General features: G+C 32.9%; 2 protein-coding genes and 2 long non-coding RNA genes across 4 annotated transcripts in view; 3 read left to right on the top strand and 1 right to left on the bottom strand.

Moving 5' to 3' along the window:
* Positions 1 to 18,040, top strand: part of LOC106170681 (uncharacterized) — a 170,113-nt gene that overhangs the window by 96,267 nt on the left and 55,806 nt on the right. The gene's annotated exons all lie outside the window — the stretch shown is intronic.
* Positions 176 to 5,154, bottom strand: LOC106164387 (uncharacterized). Its single transcript, XM_087013136.1, has 13 exons — positions 5,015 to 5,154; positions 4,678 to 4,726; positions 4,231 to 4,433; positions 3,862 to 3,988; positions 3,584 to 3,622; positions 2,800 to 2,859; positions 2,497 to 2,538; positions 2,238 to 2,285; positions 1,940 to 1,999; positions 1,643 to 1,696; positions 1,363 to 1,410; positions 1,004 to 1,089; positions 176 to 673 (listed from the first exon to the last, which is right to left on the bottom strand). The coding sequence occupies exons 1-12, from the start codon at positions 5,030 to 5,032 to the stop codon at positions 1,007 to 1,009; spliced, it is 831 nt and encodes a 276-aa protein (XP_086869262.1). The 5' UTR covers positions 5,033 to 5,154; the 3' UTR covers positions 176 to 673; positions 1,004 to 1,006.
* Positions 5,540 to 7,985, top strand: LOC147761878 (uncharacterized). Its single transcript, XR_015334475.1, has 4 exons — positions 5,540 to 5,728; positions 6,513 to 7,037; positions 7,313 to 7,362; positions 7,590 to 7,985. It is a non-coding gene; the product is annotated as an uncharacterized LOC147761878 (long non-coding RNA).
* LOC147761875 (uncharacterized) overlaps positions 13,105 to 18,040 on the top strand; it is a 99,420-nt gene continuing 94,484 nt past the window's right edge. Inside the window, exons 1-3 of the mRNA XM_087013135.1 lie at positions 13,105 to 13,200; positions 13,463 to 13,603; positions 13,901 to 14,060. Of these exons, the coding sequence (XP_086869261.1) occupies positions 13,105 to 13,200; positions 13,463 to 13,603; positions 13,901 to 14,029 (366 nt within the window). The 3' untranslated portion in view covers positions 14,030 to 14,060. The remainder of the gene's footprint in view (positions 13,201 to 13,462; positions 13,604 to 13,900; positions 14,061 to 18,040) is intronic.

The following is an 18,040-nucleotide window of genomic DNA, read 5'->3' as shown; positions in this document are numbered from 1 at the left end:
ACTTGGTTTATATGTATGTCTGAATTAATGCTGACTCATGGCTAATCCTGCTATTCAACTAACCCAATGTCAACACAACATTGTACACCACTGGTTTACTCGATGAGGTCATTATATTAGTTCTTCGTTGGAGTCAATACTTAAAATGACTTATATTTACCTTGGCAGTGACAACGAGTCATTGGCACTTAGGCCATGCTAATTATAACTAAGTACACACTCAAACCCAATATAGAGGTGCATTTCACATGCTAAAGTGTCAGAAAATAAAAACTGAATGAATTCAAAGTTGCATTCATTTTTTTTAAACATATTGGTGTGTAGAACAAAAATCCACAACTGTCTCAATTTTACTTCAAATTTGAATTTTTACCATGTCTTTTACACTTTTCAACTGTAAAGATAGACAAGGGATTTTGTAGCATATAACATCATGCATTTGACTAAGTACAATTCTTCTTTTGAAGATGATCTATCATAGACCTAAGATCTAATATACCTAATATATCTAATATATCCGTTTATTAGATCTTAGCCTCAATTAAGAAAAGAAAGTAAAAACAAAATGCATTTGATTACACAAAATTAATATTTTATTGTACAATTAAGAGAATGTCATTTGAAGTTTTTTACTGGCTGCTACAGAAGCAATTGTAGTTCTGCAATGATGACCCTGAAAAATAAGAAGATAAAAATATTAAAATATAATTCAGTTAAAATGTATTAGCTGTAAAAAGACGTTGACAATAACTCTACAACCAGCAGCTCCCAGCTGCTATCATATAATTACTGTACAGGTTTTACCAGCTGTTTGACATAGTGTACCTTTTAAAAACTGAAAGTTCACTTAGTTATCATGCCATCAAAACAAGGAAACAAACAAAAGAACTTCCTTGTGACTGTATATTGAATCTGTTCTTTTTTTAAATGCTGTCAAATTTTTAAATATCAGGAGTGATTAGATTTATTCAATAACAACAACAACAATAATAATAATAATAACCATTTATGTTCTTGATCTTCGTCTGAAGCAAGACGTGAAAAGACTTAAAAATCTTCTCCACCTAGATTGGCGTCTGTCCTTGGGAGCTGAAATATATGACACAATATTAACTTACTAATATGCAATAATATATAACCTTCAATATGTAGTCAGTGCACCATATTATTTCATGCATGCAACTGTACTGAAAATCTTTTACAATTATTTAGAATAAACAAATTGGACAAGTAAAACTTGAATAAGGCCCATAATGTGTTTACACACCAATAGGCAGTGTGTGCGTGCGGGTGTGTTCATGCACAATCACATTCCATCAGTGTAATAAATGATTCCCTATTCTATTGATCCTGCTGTCTTACCTCTCACTTTCATGTCCTCTGTCAGGGTTGTTGTGTCATTGATATTGACTGAAGAAAGACATGAAAACAAATTAAACATCCCATACATGTGTGCACCACAAAGATTCAATACATTACTGAACATAGTCAAAGAAACATTGAAAGATTTATGTATTACTGGACAGTGAATTTTAACTCAGTGTTTGTGCGTGAAAGTCTCCACCCTAAAGTTCATCTGTGTGTGTTAACATTTTTTAAGTATGTTAAATGAATTCCAGTTAAATTGTCCTTACTGTCTTACCTTTTTCTTTGATGCCCTCAGCATCTGACACACTCTTTGTATCTTTGATATCAGCTGAAGAAAAAGTGATATCAAATAAAATTTTAACATTCTATATCTGTGCATTTTCAAATAGAACTCAGCATTACAATTTGTTAAGAACATTCAAAAATTTAACTGAAATTATCTTCTTAAGTATACTAAAGACCAGGCTTTGTTTGAGCAACATGATTGTGGTGTGTATAAATGTATGTGTGTGTTTGTGTGTGTCATAAGTATATTAAAATTCAAATTATTTTACTGAGATTACTGTCTTACCTATCTCCTCAATACTAAGGGTCTTAACAATTTTAACATTTTTCTTGGCTTTTGTATCATCTGAAAGAACAGAATTGAATTGAAATTTAAAGACAGCATTGTGTGTGTCCAGTATTTACACAGCAAAATAATTAATTTTTAAGAAGATAAAATATCTTCTTAAGTCTGTCAAAGGCCAGACTTTGCTTGTGCAACATGTGTACAAGTAGTGTGTGTGTGTGTGTGTGTGTGTACATGCACAATCACATTCCGTCAGTGTGATAAATAAATCCCTTTACTATTGACCCTGCTGTCTTACCTCTCTCCTTCACGTCCTCTGTCATGGTTGCTGTGTCTTTGATATTGACTGAAGAAAGACAGGAAAACAAATTAAACATCCCATGCATATATGTGCACAACAAGGATACAGTACATTATTTAACATAGTCAAGGACACATTCAAACATTCTGATAAATGATCAGTGAATTTAACTCAGGATTTGTGAGTGAAATTCTCCACCCTAAATTCCACTTGTGTGTGTTAATGAATTCCTTTTAAATTGCCCTTACTGTCTTACCTTTTTCTTTGATGCCTTCAGCATCTGCGTTTTTGGTATCGACTGAAGAAAAATTCATATTAAACATAAAAACTTAATATTCCATATCTGTGCATATTCAAATACAATTCAGTATTACAATTTGTTGAAGACACATTAAAAGACTTAATTGACTAAAAAAATTAATATATTATCATATTATGCTTAAGACCAGAGTTTGCTTGAGCAACATGCTTGCAGTGTGTTTGTTAGTGTATGTGTGTGTGCACACGTTTCATAAGTACATTAAAATTTATAATTATTCTACTGAGATTCCAGCCTTACCTAGCTCCTCAATACTTAGGGTCTTAACAATTGCTACATTGTTCTCTTCTTTGGTATCACCTGAAAGAACAGAATTGAATTTTAAGGAATGTGGTTCAATTTAAAAAAAATTAAAGTTTTAAAAATTCAATTCAATTCAATTCTGTTCTTTTAATTTTCGATTGTGTTCAATAATTACACCGCAAGAGCATTAATTTTTCTGAAGACTGTAAGACTGTCAAAGGTCAGACATACTGTGCAACATACTGTGCATGTACATGTCTGTGTATATGCATGTGCTAATGTATGTGTGTATGTGCACATGTGCATGTTTCATGTGTGTATTAAAGTCAAAATAATTGCTGAGATTCCAGTCTTATCTATCTCTTTAGTGTTAAGATTCTTTACAATTGTTACTCTGTTGGTATCAGCTGAAACATGAGAATTGAATTGAAATCTAAGGAAACACAATACATATATTTGTTCTTTCTAAACTTACCACATCCAATACATCATGGCATTGAGTAAAATACAGTAAACCTGGTGATTCTGGATGTTGGAGACAAAAGGGGGGTGTTAGTCTGTTAATCTGATTGTATTCAGCGAGAGTTTCCATGGAGTTAGTGCATATTAGCTAGGTCTTTAAATTCAGACTTGCTCCCTGAGAGTCAGAGTGTTGTAGCCATAAATAATTTTATTTCATGATTCCTTGCTAGTAGATTAAAAATGCACCAAGTTAATTGCTATATCTGCTGAATTATTGTCTTGAATAGAGCAATACAATTATATAATGCAGTTCACTTACCACTGGTGTGGACTTCAGGTTCGTACAAGTAATTTAACTCTGGAATAAGATGTCACATTTATTTGTCATTCACAAGTTATGATATAGATTAAAATATAGTCTAAAATGTATTTGACGGAATTAAAGGGCATTTCATATTTTTTTCCATAGGATATGTTTTATAAGATTATGAGATCAAATAATCTTTTTTTACCATACATTATACATGACAAAATTAAAAGTTTAATTCACCTTTTATTTCCATTGGTTATATCAAATAAAATTAAAAGATCAAGCACCTTTTATTTCCATGTCCAGTTCTCCCCAAGTACAGGTCACTTCCATGCTGTCCTTGGTGGTCACCTGGAGGCACCTGTTCCTAAAGGGTTCAGGCTCCCATGTCCAGCCAGACCCAGGGTGGTAAGGCTGAATAAATAAATAAATAAATAAATAAATAAATAACTTGATAATATGTTAATGTATAAAATGAAAAATAAAATGTTTATAAATATAAACAATAACTGATAAATCAAATACACTAAAGAAATAAATGAAGGTATAATGAATACTTTAAAAACATGTTTGACTTTAAATTTTCTTTTTCAATTTCAAAGAAAATCATTTTTTTTCCTTGAATTATTACTTTTTTAAAAGGATATAATACTTACATTTTGTGGCTTAATGAATTTCCATTCCATTTTTGAGCCCTTTGGCAGGAGAAACTCTGCCCTTAGAGACGGGACACCCATGTTGGTTGTCCTTGGCATGTTAATGCCACACTGGGTGTCCCAGCCTCCAAGGGCAGTTCCCCTGCCCACCACTTTTGCTTTCAACAGATTTTCTGTCAGAATTATTCTGACATTGGCCTTGGCTGTTCAAAATAAAATGTAAAATAGAAAGAAAACCTATCAATATATCTTTTTGATATTTTCACTACAAATATTAAAGTTGACCACTTATTTAAAGTAAATAAAGAATGGGATATCTTACTTTCAAATTACAAAGAAATTTATTAGTTGTTTTAGGCCCACTGTAATGAATTGCCAACCCATTTAACGAAACACATAAAGTCACACACACACACACACACACACACACACACACACACAACTTACAAACACACTGTTCTTTTTTGTTTATTTCAATCTCCATACCAGCTGTCATCTGCAATTTTAAAATATATTAAAATATATTAATAAATCAAATCTTAGTTAAACAAGATACAAATCATAGTATCTTCATTTGATAGTTTTTGTAAAAATAAACATTTGCACCATTACAAGACATGAAGAATGATCATCAAAACGTTGTGTGACAAGAAATTTTAAAGAATTTCATTAAAGAATGTTAATAATCATTTAAAAATCATGAACAACACTGTAAAAAGGCGCTATGTGGGCTTACTTTATGCTTGATACAGGGTTTCAGTTTGGAATAAAAAATTAAACTTACCAGTGACTGTGTAGACATTGTCTATTTGCTTTGTTTACAAAACAATAAAAAATTATTGTATAAAGAAATTTCATTGGACGGCTCCTGTATTGTTTCCATAACTTTCAACCAATCAGATTGACGCTTCGTTGAAGCTCATGACTTTCAGTCTATTTTTGCTAAATACACAATATATAACACAATGCCTGGACCCTGGTAATTTCTGTTGCAGTGCCAGAACCCTCTCCCTCCTTCCACGAGTTTCTTAGACAGCAGGCGATGAACCTGTTGCAGATCCTGGCTGCAGTCCATTACAAATCCAAAGTCTCACCTCTTGCACAGCGCCATCTATACTAAACAATGTTTATATGGCGGATCAGGCAAAGGGTGATGCCGAAAAGCCGAATTTTCATCAAATGTTCTGTACACTAAGTGTCATCTTCCACCAGGACACTTTTCTAAGATGGTTCCGTTATAGATTCTTTCGGCAAACTTAATCCGTGAGTTCAGGATGAGACATCTGAAGTGAAGGACACATATGGTATCGACTGTGTCAGTTGTTCACTGTTCACATCACGATGCAATGTGCTTGTGAAGATTTTAGAATAATGTGCTACAGAATGTTGACGTGCAGATTAAAAGTGCTTTTGGAGAACTGACAAGATTGCACACCGTCATCTACTTCAAGTTTTTACCATTCCCTTTTCTTCCGTAGTTTTGCATTGGCTTATGAAGGTAAGATAACTTTTGTAGTATACCCCCCCACCCTGTAACTTCCTGAAACTTTCATTTTTCAAACATTTTTTTACTTTGTCTTTTTCACCTATGTCAAAGCTGTTGAAATAAAATGTTTTTGTAATTACCTGTGGTCTTTTTATTAGTTTTAATCACGTTTAATCCACCCCATTGAAATACAATGTGAAAATTTACAATGTACCTGCAGTCAATAACTTGCCGCGTTTTCGTTGGCTAACTGTACCTTATTTTATGTGAACATAGGATTGATACATTGTATACTTGGACTTCCTCTGTGAAATTATTATGAGCTACTTGTTCACATAAAATTAGCCAACAAAAACGCAGCAAGTTATTGACTGCGGGTGTAAATTGAAGATTCTAACATTGTATTTCAATGGGCTGGATTAAACGTGATTAAAACTAATGAAAAGTCCACAGGTAATTACAAAAGCATTTTATTTCAACAGCTTTGACATAGATGAACAAGAAAATGTAAAAAACTGTTTGAAAAGTGAAAGTTACAGAAAGTTACAGGGTGGGGGGGTATACTACAAAAGTACCAGATAATTAACTGGAGAACTGATGTTGTATCTGATTTATAAGTAGACCTTTTTCCTCCTCATCCTTAACTTACAACAACGCGTTTTTTTTGTAAGTTTTTTATATTTATTTCTTCACAGTTAATATGATGTACACATGTAGAAAACTTACTAAATTACTCTAATATTCTGGATCTTAAAGAAAAAGCCTCAGATCACTGACATTTTTTTGTCTTTTCCAGTCCATCATCTGACTCCACCCTACACTGTACTACACTGAGGCACAGGACTATACTGCCATGATGGAACACAACGACTCCAGACTTCTACACTGTACTAGGAGGCACAGGACTATACTGCCACAATGGAACACAATGACTCCAGACTACTACACTGTACTAGGAGGCACAGGACTATACTGCCACAATGGAACACAATGACTCCAGACTACTACACTGTACTAGGAGGCACAGGACTATACTGCCACAATGGAACACAATGACTCCAGACTACTACACTGTACTAGGAGACACAGGACTATACTGCCACAATGGAACACAATGACTCCAGACTACTACACTGTACTAGGAGGCACAGGACTATACTGCCACAACAGAACACAATGACTCCAGACTACTACACTGCACTAAGAGGCACAGGACTATACTGCCACAATGGAACACAATGACTTCAGACTACTACACTGCACTAAGAGGCACAGGACTATACTGCCACAATGGAACACAATGACTCCAGAATAATTTCCAATATGGTTATATAAGAGCATGCATTGCATATATTAAATGTTTCTATACATATCACATTGTTTTCTGGATCTTTACAGCCTTTCAGCAAGTTTTTCATCTTTTACAATGTAATACCTGATATTTAGGTGAATTTGTGCTGCTACTGATGTGAGACTTTTTATGTAAATCCCTTGGGCATTTTATTGCTTTGTCAAAGAAACTGAAAAAAAAACAGTTTTAAGACACTAAAAAATTAAGTAGGTTGTTTTAAAGATGTATGTTTTATCATCTTCCAGCCAGAAGGATGACCAAGTCCATCAGAGCGAACAGAGGAAACAGTCAACAGGTAAATCAAATATGTGGATCTATCATAAATGAAAACTTATGGACTAAAAATAAAAAAGTAAAATTATGAAATCATATTTGAAACTACATGTATTCAAATTATTAATTTTGTTTGTGATTTGTTTTTGTCAATTCGTACTCTTCTAATGATCAATTTCCCATAAACTTGACACTTAGAAAAAGACAGACATCTGATCAGTTCTTTCAGTTATATCGTTCTTGTTCCAGAGTACCCTTACCATGAAAAAGCAGGCAGTGAAAGACAGCACCAAGAGCAGCACTATGTCTTATCCATGTGTACAGTACATGATATTTGGCGAGATTGGACCACATTTAACAAAATTATTAACGTTTAACTATTTTAAATCCTTGAATTTGCCAGTCTTTTCAATGTAATTTTCAGTTCTTTCAGTTATATTGTTCTTTTTTAAGAGTACTCTTACCATGAAAAAGCAGGAAGTGAAAGACAGCACCAAGAGCAGCACTATGTCTTATCCATGTGTACAATACATAATTTTTGGCAAGATTTAGGACATTATCAAATATTGTGATAACAACAACCCCTTCCAGAAACCCATTGCAAGGAGTAATCTGCATCTTCTATTGGTAGTAAGGAGAAGTCTTGTATGGGTATATATTGTTTCCCAGATGACAGTTATAAGTAATTTGCAACCTCTTACACAAACGAACCCAAATCATCACATTTGCTGTTTTTTTTTTTTCAGAGTAAGTAATACATTGCAATATTAAATTTTTTTGTTTTGGTTAATTCTCACTCTTCTGATGATGAATTTCCTATAAACTCGACACTTAAAAAATAACATAGACTACTGATCAGCTTATGACAGATTTTTATTATTGTTAAGCATCATTTATACGAATTTCATAAACATTGGACAAGATTTGACAAAATTAGTAATGTTTAACTATTTTAAATCCTTGAATTTGCCAATCTTTTTAATGTAATTTTCAGTTCTTTCAGTTATATTGTTCTTTTTCCAGAGTACCCTTACCATGAAAAAGCAGGCAGTGAAAGACAGCACCAAGAGCAGCACTATGTCTTATCCTTGTGTACAATACATGATATTTGGCAAGATTTAGGACATTGTCAGATATTGTGATAACAACAACCCCTTCCAGAAACCCACTGTTACAGTAAGGAGTAATCTACATCCGGCATTGGTAGTAAGGAGAAGTCTTGTATGGGTATATATTGTTTTCCAGATGACAGTTATAGGTAATTTGCAACCTCTTACACAAACAACCTCAAATCATCAACAACCTCAATCACATTTGCTGTTTTCTTTCAGAGTAAATAACACATTGCAATATTGAAATATTTGTTTTGGTTAATTCTCACTCTTGTGATGATCAATTTCCCATTAACTTTACCATTACAAAAAGACACAGATAACTGATCAGCTTATCACAGATTTTTATTGTTGTTAAGCATCATTTGTACATATTTCAGAAATATTGGAACATTTTTGACAAAATTATTAGCGTTTAACTATTTTTAGTCCTGCGATTTCCCAGTCTCTTCAATGTAATTTTTAGTTTTCCCAAATATATTGTCCCAAAAAACAGTTTTCATAAACCATAGTCAACTGATCAGCTTATCACAGATTTTTAATGTTGTCAAGCATCATTTGTACAAATATCAGAAATATTGTACAAGATTTGACAAAATTATTAATGTTTAACTGTTATAATTCATTGAATTTGCCAGTCTTTTCAATGTAATTTTCAGTTTTCCTAAATATATTGTCCCAAAAAGACACTATTCATTAGATACAGTCAACTGATCAGCTTATCACAGATTTTTATTGTTGTTAAGCATCATTTGTATGAATATCAGAAATATTAGACAAGATTTGACAAAGTTATTAATGTTTAACTATTTTAAATCCTTGAATTTGCCAGTCTTTTCAATGTAATTTTCAGTTCTTTCAGTCATATTGTTCTTTTTCCAGAGTACCCTTACCATGAAAAAGCAGGATGTGAAAGACAGCACCAAGAGCAGCACTATGTTTTATCCTTGTGTACAATACATGATATTTGGCAAGATTTAGGAAATTGCAAACTATTGTGATAACAACAACCCCTTCCAGAAACCCATTGCAAGGAGTAATCTGCATCTGGCATTGGTAGTAAGGAGAAGTCTTGTATGGGTATATATTGTTTTCCAGATGACAGTTATAGGTAATTTGCAACCGCTTACACAAACAACCCCAAATCATCACATTTGCTGTTTTTTTTTAATTTTTTTTTTTCAGAGTAAGTAATACATTGCAATATTGAAATATTTGTTTTGGTTAATTCTCACTCTTCTGATGATGAATTTCCTATAAACTTGACACTTAAAAAATAACATAGACTGCTGATCAGCTTATGACAGATTTTTATTATTGTTAAGCATCATTTATACAAATTTCATAAACATTGGACAGGATTTGCCAAAATTATTAATGTTTAGCTATTTAAAAGCCTGCGATTTGCCAGTCTTTTCAATGTAACTTTCAGTTTTCCCAAAAATATTGTTCAAAAAAACACTTTTCATTAAACATAGTCAACTGATCAGCTTCTCATAGATTTTAATTGTTGTTAAGCATCATTTATACAAATTTCATAAACATTGGACAAGATTTGCCAAAATTATTAATGTTTAACTATTTAAAAGCCTGCGATTTGCCAGTCTTTTCAATGTAATTTTCAGTTTTCCCAAATATATTGTCCCAAAAAACGCTTTTCATTAATTACAGTCAACTGATCAGCTTATCACAGATTTATATTAATGTTAATTATCATTTGTTCAAATTTCATAAACATTGGACAAGATTTGACAAAATTATTAATGTTTAACTATTTTAACTCCTGCGATTTGCCAGTCTTTTCAATGCAATTTTCAGTTTTCCCAAATATATTGTCCCAAAAACGCTTTTCATTGATTACAGTCAACTGATCAGCTTATCACATATTTTTATTGTTGTCAAGCATCATTTGTATGAATATCAGAATTATTGGTCTAGATTTGACAAAATTATTAACGTTTAACTATTTTAAATCATTGAATTTGCCAGTCTTTTCAATGTAATTTTCAGTTCTTTCAGTTATATTATTCTTTTTCCAGAGTACCCTTACCATGAAAAAGCAGGAAGTGAAAGACAGCACCAAGAGCAGCACTATGTCTTATCCATGTTTACAGTACATGATATTTGGCAAGATTTAGGTTATTGTCAGATATTGTGATAACAACAACCCCTTCCAGAAACCCATTGTTACAGTAAGGATTAATCTGCATCTGGCATTGGTAGTAAGGAGAAGCCTTGTATAGGTGTATATTTTTTTCCAGATGACAGTTATAGGTAATTTGCAACTTCTTACACATTTTTCACAAAATTATTAGTGTTTAACTATTTTTAGTCCTGCGATTTCCCAGTCTCTTCAATGTAATTTTCAGTTTTCCCAAATATATTGTCCCAAAAAACAGTTTTCATTGAACATAGTCAACTGATCAGCTTCTCATAGATTTTAATTGTTGTTAATTATCATTTGTACAAATTTCATAAACATTGGACAAGATTTGACAAAATTATTAATGTTTAACTATTTTAACTCCTGCGATTTGCCAGTCTTTTCAATGCAATTTTCAGTTTTCCCAAATATATTGTCCCAAAAAACGCTTTTCATTAATTACAGTCATTTGATCAGCTTATCACAGATTTTTATTAATGTTAATTATCATTTGTTCAAATTTCATAAACATTGGACAAGATTTGGCAAAATTATTAATGTTTAACTATTTTAACTCCTGCGATTTGCCAGTCCTTTCAATGCAATTTTCAGTTTTCCCAAATATATTGTCCTAAAAAATACTTTTTATTAGATACAGTCAACTGATCAGCTTATCACAGATTTTCATTGTTGTTAAGCATCATTTGTTTAAAGTTCAGAAATATTGGTCTAGATTTGACAAAATTATTAACGATTAACTATTTTAAGTCATTGAATTTGCCAGTCTTTTCAATGTAATTTTCAGTTCTTTCAGTTATATTGTTCTTTTTCCAGAGTGCCCTTACCATGAAAAAGCAGGATGTGAAAGACAGCACCAAGAGCAGCACTATGTCTTATCCATGTGTACAATACATGATATTTGGCAAGATTTAGGACATTATCAAATATTGTGATTACAACAACCCCTTCCAGAAACCCATTGCAAGGAGTAATCTGCATCTGGCATTGGTAGTAAGGAGAAGTCTTGTATGGGTATATATTGTTTTCCAGATGACAGTTATAGGTAATTTGCAACCTCTTACACAAACAACCTCAAAACATCTCATTTGCTGTTTTCTTTCAGAGTGAATAATACATTGCAGTATCGAAATATTTTTTTTGTTAATTCTCACTCTTGTGATGATCAATTTCCCATAAACTTGACACTTACAAAAAGACACAGACAACTAATCAGCTTATCACAGAATTTTATTGTTGTTAAGCATCATTTGTACAAATATCAGAAATATTGAACCATATTTGATAAAATTATTAGTGTTCAACTGTTTTAAGTCCTGCAATTTGCACGTCTTTTTAATGTAATTTTCAGTTTTCTCAAATATATTGTCCTAAAAACTCTTTTCATCAGATAAAGTCAACTAATCAGCTTATCACAGATTTTTATTGTTGTTAAGCATCATTTGTACAAATATCAGAAATATTGGGCTAGATTTGATAAAATTATTAACGTTTAACTTATTTAAGTCCTGCAATTTGCCCGTCTTTTCAATGTAATTTTCAGTTTTCCAAAATATATTGTCCCAAAAAAAACACTTTTCATTAAACACGGTCAACTGATCTGCTTGTCACAGATTTTTATTTTTGCTAAGCATTATTTGTGCAAATTTCAGAAACATTGGACAAGATTTTACAAAATTATTAGTGTTTAACTAATTTAAGTCCTGCAATTTGCCCGTCTTTTCAATGTAATTTTCAGTTTTCCAAAATATATTGTCCCAAAAAAAATCACTTTTCATTAAACACGGTCAACTGATCAGCTTATCACAGATTTTTATTGTTGTTAAGCATTATTTGTGCAAATTTCAGAAACATTGGACAAGATTTTACAAAATTATTAATGTTTAACTATTGTAAGTCACTGAATTTGTCATTCTTTTCCATGTAATTTTCAGTTCTTTTAGTTATATTGTTCTTGTTCATGAGTGCCCTTACAATGAAAAAAGCAGGCAGTGAAAGACAGCACCAAGATCAGCTCTATGTCTTATCAGATTTTCATTGTTGTTAGGCATCATTTGTACAAATTTTAGAAACGGTGGACAAGATTTGACAAAATTATTAACGTTTAACTAATATAAGTCCTGCGATTTCCCAGTCTTTTCAATGTAATTTTTTAGTTTTTCGAAATATATTGTTTTTAAAACACTTTTCATTAGATACAGACAACTGATCAGTTTATTGCAGATTTTTATTGTTGTTAAGCATCATTTGTACAAATATCAGAAATTTTGATCTAGATTTGACAAAATTATTAACATTTAAGGCATTTTCTCAATATGAATCTTATTCATTTAATCATTCATTCATTTAAGTGAATGTGCAAGCCTATAATAATTTCTAAGCAAATTCATCTTATGTCAGTCTTGTTTGTTCTTGTAAAATTGCTGTATTTTATTTTTATCAGTCCCTTTGATGAATTATTTCCCTTCCTGATTTAAAACATTCCCATTAAATGTGTTATTTCAGAAACAGCCGCCATTGTGGTCCCCATTATATTTGTTGTCATCCTATTAGAGGTCATTGTTGTGTTCCTATTTTTGCAAAGAAGGTAAGATTTCTCTCTCTCTCTCTCTCTCTCAGTGAATTTTAAGAAAAATTTGTTAAGCCCTCTTAGATGATATCAAATGTATCTTAGAAAATGATGTATTTCGTATCAAACAGTTTTTTCTTAAAGGCACAAAATGTATAATCATTGCAGCATTTTTTTAAAAGATTCATTTAATATTTATTATAAGTCCAAATCTTAATCTTTTGGTAATGATATCAAATGATTCCTCTGCATATTGAAATAGTTGTTGCTATGATTTCAGTATGAACAAGGTCCTGCATTCCAGTGGTGGGAGCGAGTTCAGACTGGGGCACTTGCAGCAACGGTGGCTTTCCATGGAGAAAATGTTGTGGCCATCAGCACACCAGACTTTGTATATGACAGCTCTGTGGCACAGAATGGGGTAAACATAGTCACATATTGTATAGAAATGTGATCAGTAAAAGATTTGAGGGTTTAGTTTGGATACTCAGTTGACACAAAAGACAGAAGATTTGGAACTTTAAATTTTTTAGTATTTTGCATATATTGTATGTGTATAGCTTCATCTTCTTGTATTTTTTTGGGGGGTGGGGGTGTTTGTTTGTTTGTTTGTTTGTTTTTTACAAATTGCCTGTGAAAACATTTTATATTTATGCTTCATTAACTGGAAATGTTCTTTTTATTTATTGGTCTAAAGTGCTCGTCTATTTTCTCATAGGATGCAATGGAACCAGAGTACAACAAAACAGAGAATTTTGAAGACCACAACAAACCGACCAATTTCTCCAGCCCAATGTATGACAATATAATAGAATTAGAACCTGCTAATCCCCCTAAAAAGGATTAGAACCTGCTAATCCCCCTAATAGGATTAGAACCTGCTAATCCCTCTAAAAAAGGACATGACCAGCCCCACTCACTCCAATGGGGTAGCAGACAACCAGTCATCAGAGATCACTGTCCATAAAGAACTCTGTCCTTCAGTAACAGAAAATGATTACGACACTGTGTTTTATTCACTAATACCTCATTCACACTACAGTTGCAAAGTGCGCATTTCTATAATTCGAAATTTTTCGTGAGGAATTTGATTCGGTATTGCGTTCACACACGCAAAGCGAAACAGAATCCCACGTTGAAAATGTAAGGTTTAACTTCCTGTTTTGAACACTCGCGCATGCGAGGAAAACTCAAAATACCAACAAAAGTATGGTGCCATTTATGGCTCTAATCGTACACAGCTTTTGCGTTTTGTTTTTTTGTGATGACAAATGCAACTCAAAAGAAATTCCAGCATTCCTGGGACGTATTAGATGGCAAAATAAGCTTATGTTTCCCCATGTTGTAGTGAGTGGTGACATCCAAATACGTTTATTGCAATTGCTAAAGTAATAAACAATCGTTCATAGAAACCCGCACTTATCTGCACACATGCACAGTAAGATCTGTACAGGTGTTGATTCTGGTAAGTTATTCGAATCGCTGAAGAAAATCCAGCTCGCTAGCAAGATTTTGAAAATCTGGTTAACAAAAATCCTCATGCGTTCAGACTAATACAGTTATTCAAATCGGGATGTAATTTGCTATTTATTCGAATAAATGACTGTAGTGTGAATGGGGTATAATACGGATTTATGAGACCAAAGATTTTTGAGCATAAAATTCTTGATGATCATTCCACAGATGAGGCAAAGCTTGGGTGGGAATATACATGTATCTGGCACAAAGCAGAATAGATGTTGGTAGTTATAGTGAAACTTTATTATGAAGTGATATATCAAACCCATACAAAATATTTGTTTTTGTGACACTGCTCAGTCAGTGTAACAGTGGAGTTGATATGAAGATTCCAGATGAAAATCTAAAATAGCACTTTACAGTTTGTTTAATGCATTATCCTAGAAATACATCTTTTGATTTAAAGATACTAATGAAAAAGTATTTTTGGTTTTGAGTACATGCATGCCAATATAATGTATATTCTTCATTATTTCACTTTAATAAAGGATGTTTTTCAGGAAAAAATGTGTGTTAAATTGTTGCTCTTTTTCTCTAATTTTTTTCTTTTCACTTAAATTTTGAGAAAGAAAACTAAAAAAAGTTTGTGAAAAAATGGAATGATATTAACAAGTAGATTTTCCAATTTAAAATATACAAGTATATAAATTTTGATTACCTCCAAATTAATGGATTATGCTTTCTTTTATGAAATGCTTTGCTGAAAGATTGTATAATTAAATAGTATTTTTGATGATAACAGACTACTGCACATGCTTTTCATTTAAATTTCTGCTGTGTCTGCTCCAATCAGTTTACCTCAAATGATATCCAAAACTTTTAAACATACTTATTTCATCATTTTTTATTTCCTAGTGTGAGGAGCCCTCTTTTCCTTTTTAATAAATCTTTATATTTTTTTCAAATTTGCCTGCATTACCTTTGAATGACCCCAAACTGTCACTTGCTAAATGTCTTTCCATTTACCAAATAATCAAACTAGATCAGAATTTCTGCAACATTTTTTCATTATTTGTCATGTTTTTCTTTTCATTCTTTGCCAAATTTTCTCACTTAAAAAAATGTAAAAGCTTTTCCTTAAAATTTCCACTGTAACTTCACTAACTAGCATTTATTTCAGACACAAGTATAATATTCTATCAGTGTTTGGCCATTTCTGCTCATTTTCATATATAATTTACTTCCTTCTTTTTTTTTTTTTTTTTTTTTCGTTTTTGTATTTTTCGGTACGTCATGCTGATTGCCGCATAGGTCAAGGCCAGGTTTACCAATTAGGGAGGAGGGTCGATCCCCAAAGTGCAATTTTGGTTGATTTTTTTTTTTTTTTTTTGCGTGGAAATACTTTCCTGGTATTTCCGGCGTGCCCCCCCCCCCTTTTTTCCTACTGTTTTCGTATTTTTCTGTGCTCAAAGGTAACATGGCTGTTGATTGTAGGCCAAAACAAACCTTTTTTGCATTTTATTTTTCTAAAGAATATCAATAAAGGAATTTTAATGCACTTCTCTTGGTACTTTAGTTCTTAGTACAAGATCATTCTTTATAAATGCAGAATCAAGTTGATTATTAATATCTACCGGGGCTCTCGTCCAAAAGCCCTACTCAGCCTTCCAGCTGTTACAAAATTCATCCGAAGGGCGATTCGAGCAATGATTTATAATGGATTTATAATGATTTATAATTCTTGGAGGAAATTACATTTGGTAGCTTCAAATCTATATTATTTTTATCAAATAAAAAAAAATTGAAGATAGCTTAGATGATCAAGATCATCACTATTTGAAATCTCTGATGTGGACATGACTTCCGGACAGCCTTATATTACTACAGGCAATCTAATTTGCATATAAGAGAAAAATGCATTCTTTTTCTGTTTTTGAGATGTATACAGTTTTTCTTTCATTTTTGTAAATAGCAAGTCCCACTACACTCATAAATTCCAATCATTGGATCGACATGCCCTGTTAATTAATTTATTTATATAAATTATAAACCTTCATATCACAGGCGTGAATCACGTTATCACGTCCAAGTCATAACATTGTTAAACTAGCGCCAATAACTGCAGTGGAGAATGTAGGTCAATTGCCTGTACAATTCTCCCATAGCATTATTGATTTTTTCTGGAGTGGAACATTTTAGGGAGAGACGGACGACAGAGAGAGTTATCCATTGAACCGCAAAATAAAAAGAGAGCGTGGAGCTGTTATAATCAGAGTCTTATATGCCTTTTGAGAAGAATGTAAAAATAGCCCACTTTTCCAGTTTCACTGTGTAGCACTTTGCAGATAACATGAAAATTCTCTATGCCATCTGTCTCTCCCTAAAAATTTGTTGATCACGTTAACTGTTCAAGTCCCGGCAGAAGATGAACCTGCCAACGATAGTTTTGACACGCAGGTGTAGGAGGCGCACCCTGAACTTCAGATCTTAATAGCAATTAACCCTTGCCGTTTCAAGTAACTGGTAACGACAAGGGTATGCCATAGTGTAGATGTTTATTTCAAGTTATCTCTGAAGCTCAGGGTGAGGAGCCGGGATAGGGCGAGAGGGGAGGAGGAGGGGGGGCGCTTAACTCTTTCACAACCAACTGCGTCACAGTGGGGCGAATGCGTTCCCTCAGCACTAACCAGTCAATTTATTTAAGAATCATTCACTGTTATTATGCATTTTCAAACTTTAATTAGGGTATATTTGTAACCCATGAAAGCCACTTTTTATTTACCCGAAAATGAAAAAATTGATAATATTAAAATATAATTTAGTTGTTAGCTATAAAAAACATTATTGAAGTTTTCTGGCGTGGAACATTTGCTGGGAGACCGACGAGAGAGAGGTAATAATTTAACAGAAAATTATAAAGACAGCGTACAGCTGTTGTATTCAGAATCTATTAAAATCTTTTAGAAAAGTGTAAAAATAGCCCACACTTCCACTTTTACCGTGTAGCACTTTGCAGACAACTTGACACCTCTCTATGCCATCTGACTCTCCCTAAAAATTTGTTGAACATGCCAGAATATTTTGATACACAGGCGTAGGAGCGGGATGTGTGGGGGGGGGGGGGGGGGGGGAGGGGGGAAGGAACTCTTACACTGTCAACTACGTCAGCCCTGAGCAGGAGGCGGGGGGGGGGGGGGGGGGCACATCAAGTGTGTTCCCTCGGCACCACAGCCTTAATGAAGACAGTGATCGCAGCACTATTTCTACCCTGGTCCGGCAACTCAAGACCTTCACTTTTTAATAGGCTTATTTGACATTATTATTATTATTATTATTATTATTATTATTATTATTAAAACGCTATTTGGGATTTTCTTTCCTTGATCGACCTGTAAATACC

The sequence above is a fragment of the Lingula anatina genome, chromosome 5 (genome assembly GCF_051362555.1).
Source record: "Lingula anatina isolate TDL-2025a chromosome 5, LinAna3.0, whole genome shotgun sequence".
NCBI lineage: Eukaryota > Metazoa > Brachiopoda > Lingulata > Lingulida > Lingulidae > Lingula > Lingula anatina.
This window is presented reverse-complemented; position numbering and strand designations above follow the sequence as displayed.